Source organism: Nematolebias whitei, chromosome 16 (assembly GCF_014905685.2).
Source record: "Nematolebias whitei isolate Nwh7 chromosome 16, NemWhi1, whole genome shotgun sequence".
Lineage (NCBI taxonomy): Eukaryota > Metazoa > Chordata > Actinopteri > Cyprinodontiformes > Rivulidae > Nematolebias > Nematolebias whitei.
Genome location: NC_056513.1, coordinates 2,478,926 through 2,481,522, shown reverse-complemented (window position 1 = coordinate 2,481,522; position 2,597 = coordinate 2,478,926). Strand labels below are relative to the sequence as shown.

At 37.9% G+C, this 2,597-nt stretch overlaps 1 protein-coding gene across 1 annotated transcript in view; it reads right to left on the bottom strand.

The window, feature by feature from the left end:
- ero1b (endoplasmic reticulum oxidoreductase 1 beta) overlaps positions 1-2,597 on the bottom strand; it is a gene marked incomplete in the record, with an annotated part of 14,211 nt that overhangs the window by 11,030 nt on the left and 584 nt on the right. Inside the window, 3 exon segments of the mRNA XM_037690428.1 lie at positions 521-603; positions 1,763-1,804; positions 2,032-2,115. Coding sequence (XP_037546356.1) covers positions 521-603; positions 1,763-1,804; positions 2,032-2,115 — 209 coding nt within the window.

Sequence of the window (2,597 nt, the reverse complement as noted above, 5' to 3'; positions counted from 1 at the left end):
ATTTAATACATCAGTTATTCTAAACAAATTTTTCTCTAAAACATGACATTTTTTTGTTCCTTTTATTATTGTTTTAATAATCTATGGTTTTCATGTCTATGTTATAATGAAGAAACTCCAGTAGAATGAAACAAGTTACTATTTTTTATTTTGATTAATTTATTATTTAATACATCAGTTATTCTGAACAACTAGTTCTTCTCTAAAAATCATAAAAGACATTTTTTGTTCCTTTTATTATTGTTTTAATAATCCATGGTTTTCATGTCTATGTTATAATGAAGAAACTCCTGTAGAATTAAACAAGTTACTATTTTTTATTAATCTATTTTTTAATACATTCGTTATTCTAAACAACTAATTCTTCTCTAAAAATCATAAAATATGTTTTTTCCCTTTTATCTTTAACAGTTAGCTGCATTTACAGTAAATAACAATAACTTGAACCGTCTGAATATTCAGAATGTTGCATGAAAGGGCTTGAAGTAAAGGGTCTGGGGGTTCTGGGTGCGTGGGTCACCTCAGGGTGCTGTTGATGGCCCCCAGCTCTTTGGCCTGTTCACACTCAGACACGTCAGACACTGAACTGGACGCCTGGGAAAACTACAGAGAGGAGGGAGAAGGTTAGGATGTCACGCCGTTCGTCTTCAAACATTCTGTCACTTTCTTTGATGATTTTGAAACTTTGTTGTTGTTGTTGTTGTTGTTGCTGGAAAGCAAATGGGATTAAGCACCTCTGCAAACTGTTTTCCACACATACAGCAGAGTAAACATTTTCACGTCCAGCTCTGTCCAGAACAAACTGCTGGGTGTTTGAGTGAAAAAACATCTGTGACTGAGATCGGTCCAGATGTCCGAACTCTTCTGGAAAGTTACGAGACGCGTAAGTTCAGGTAAAAACTGGAGCGCAATCGGTCCACAGCCTCCATGTGGAAACTTCCAGAGGATCACACACGTTACCTGTTAACGATAAGAACTGGAACAAACACAGCTGGTGCTCAACGGCCTTGAAGCTTTGACAGGTGTTTCACATCTGGAGCTGAACAGCTCAACAACATTTAAATCAGAGCTTTACATTAAAAAGTCCAACAACTGCTGACAACTCATTGATATACGTGATCTGACCAGGGCACAAAGTAATACTGAGCAGGTGGGAAACTGTTGGCCGTGTCCTCGTTTCACTAAATCTGCTGGTCCCGTCCACACAGAGAAACCACAACAACGATTTTAAAAAGCTTCACTTTGGAACGCGGGTGTAAAAGTATCAGTTTTCACTACCAAGAACTGTGTGTGGACAGGACGAGCGACTCAGCAGAAAATGTTCCTTTTTAATATCCATAGTGTCGAGCTTGCACCATTTAGACGCCGTTAGAAACGCAGCTCAGGAAAAAGACAAAGAGGAGACATATGGATGGAGTTAGAGAGGACATGGAGGTGGAGTGAGGACAGAGGTGGAGGAGGACTCGCCGTGGAGACCCCTGAAGAGGGAGGAGCCAAAAGAAGAAGAAGAAGGAGAGCTTACATTATTACAGGCTTGTCTTTCTGCATGACCTTTTGTTCTCGGAGATCAACTCAACGTCCACTGAACTAAATCCAGACATTTACATCTACACATTGTGTGAATTGAAGCCGTTCACTGCCCCACATGTAAATATATTATATTTAGTCGTCATAATTATTTCCTAAACCTCTCCTATTAAAAGACATAAAATAAAGAAGTATTGAAACTTCACAGCAAAAAGTTAAAACCAGCTTTTCTTACCTTGTTGTAGTTTCCAGATTTAATGCCAACTGGGACCTGACTCTGTAAGATAAAGTTTTTTGTGTTTTAATGTTTTCCACAGACGCCTAAATGAACATTAATGCACCCATTTGAAAACAGAATTTATAGTAAAGGTTCAGATTTTATTAAAAATGTGCTGAACGTCATTCAGGTTAGTATAAATACCATGAAACCTGATAAAGCCTAAATGAACTCTACAGTTTGGTCACGTGTTGGGCTGTACAGGCAGGGTGTGTTTGACCTCTGACCTCAGGGCAGGGCTCCACATGGCAGTCTTTGATGGAGCAGTGTCCATCGTCGGGCCAGAAAGGACACGGTCGCTTCAGATTCACCTGAAGGAAACAAAGAGGCAATAAAGTTGAAAATGTTTCATTTGCAAACAAATTTATCTTTTTGTAAAAATAAATAAAAAACACAGTTGTCACTGAAATAACTTGAAACTGACAAAATAAAAAAACAACTAAAAATCAACTAAAGAAAATTGGTCATCGCTCGTGAGTTTTGGATCAATGGAATTATTTTAATCCTCCTTGGCCTCTTCTTCTTCTTCTTCTTCTTCTTCTTCTTCTTCTTGGCGGCCATAGATTCAACTTCATCCTCCCCAGCTGCACTTAAATCATTTTAGGAATCTGTACTTTTAAGCAATAAATTAGAAAACTTAAGTTTCTTAAAATGATGGGAGTTGACAGTTTACATTTACAGTATACTGTAATTTCCAGACTATTGATCGCACCCGGACATAATTGATATGATCACTGAACAACAACAACAACAACAACAACAACAACAACAACAACAACAACAACAACAACAA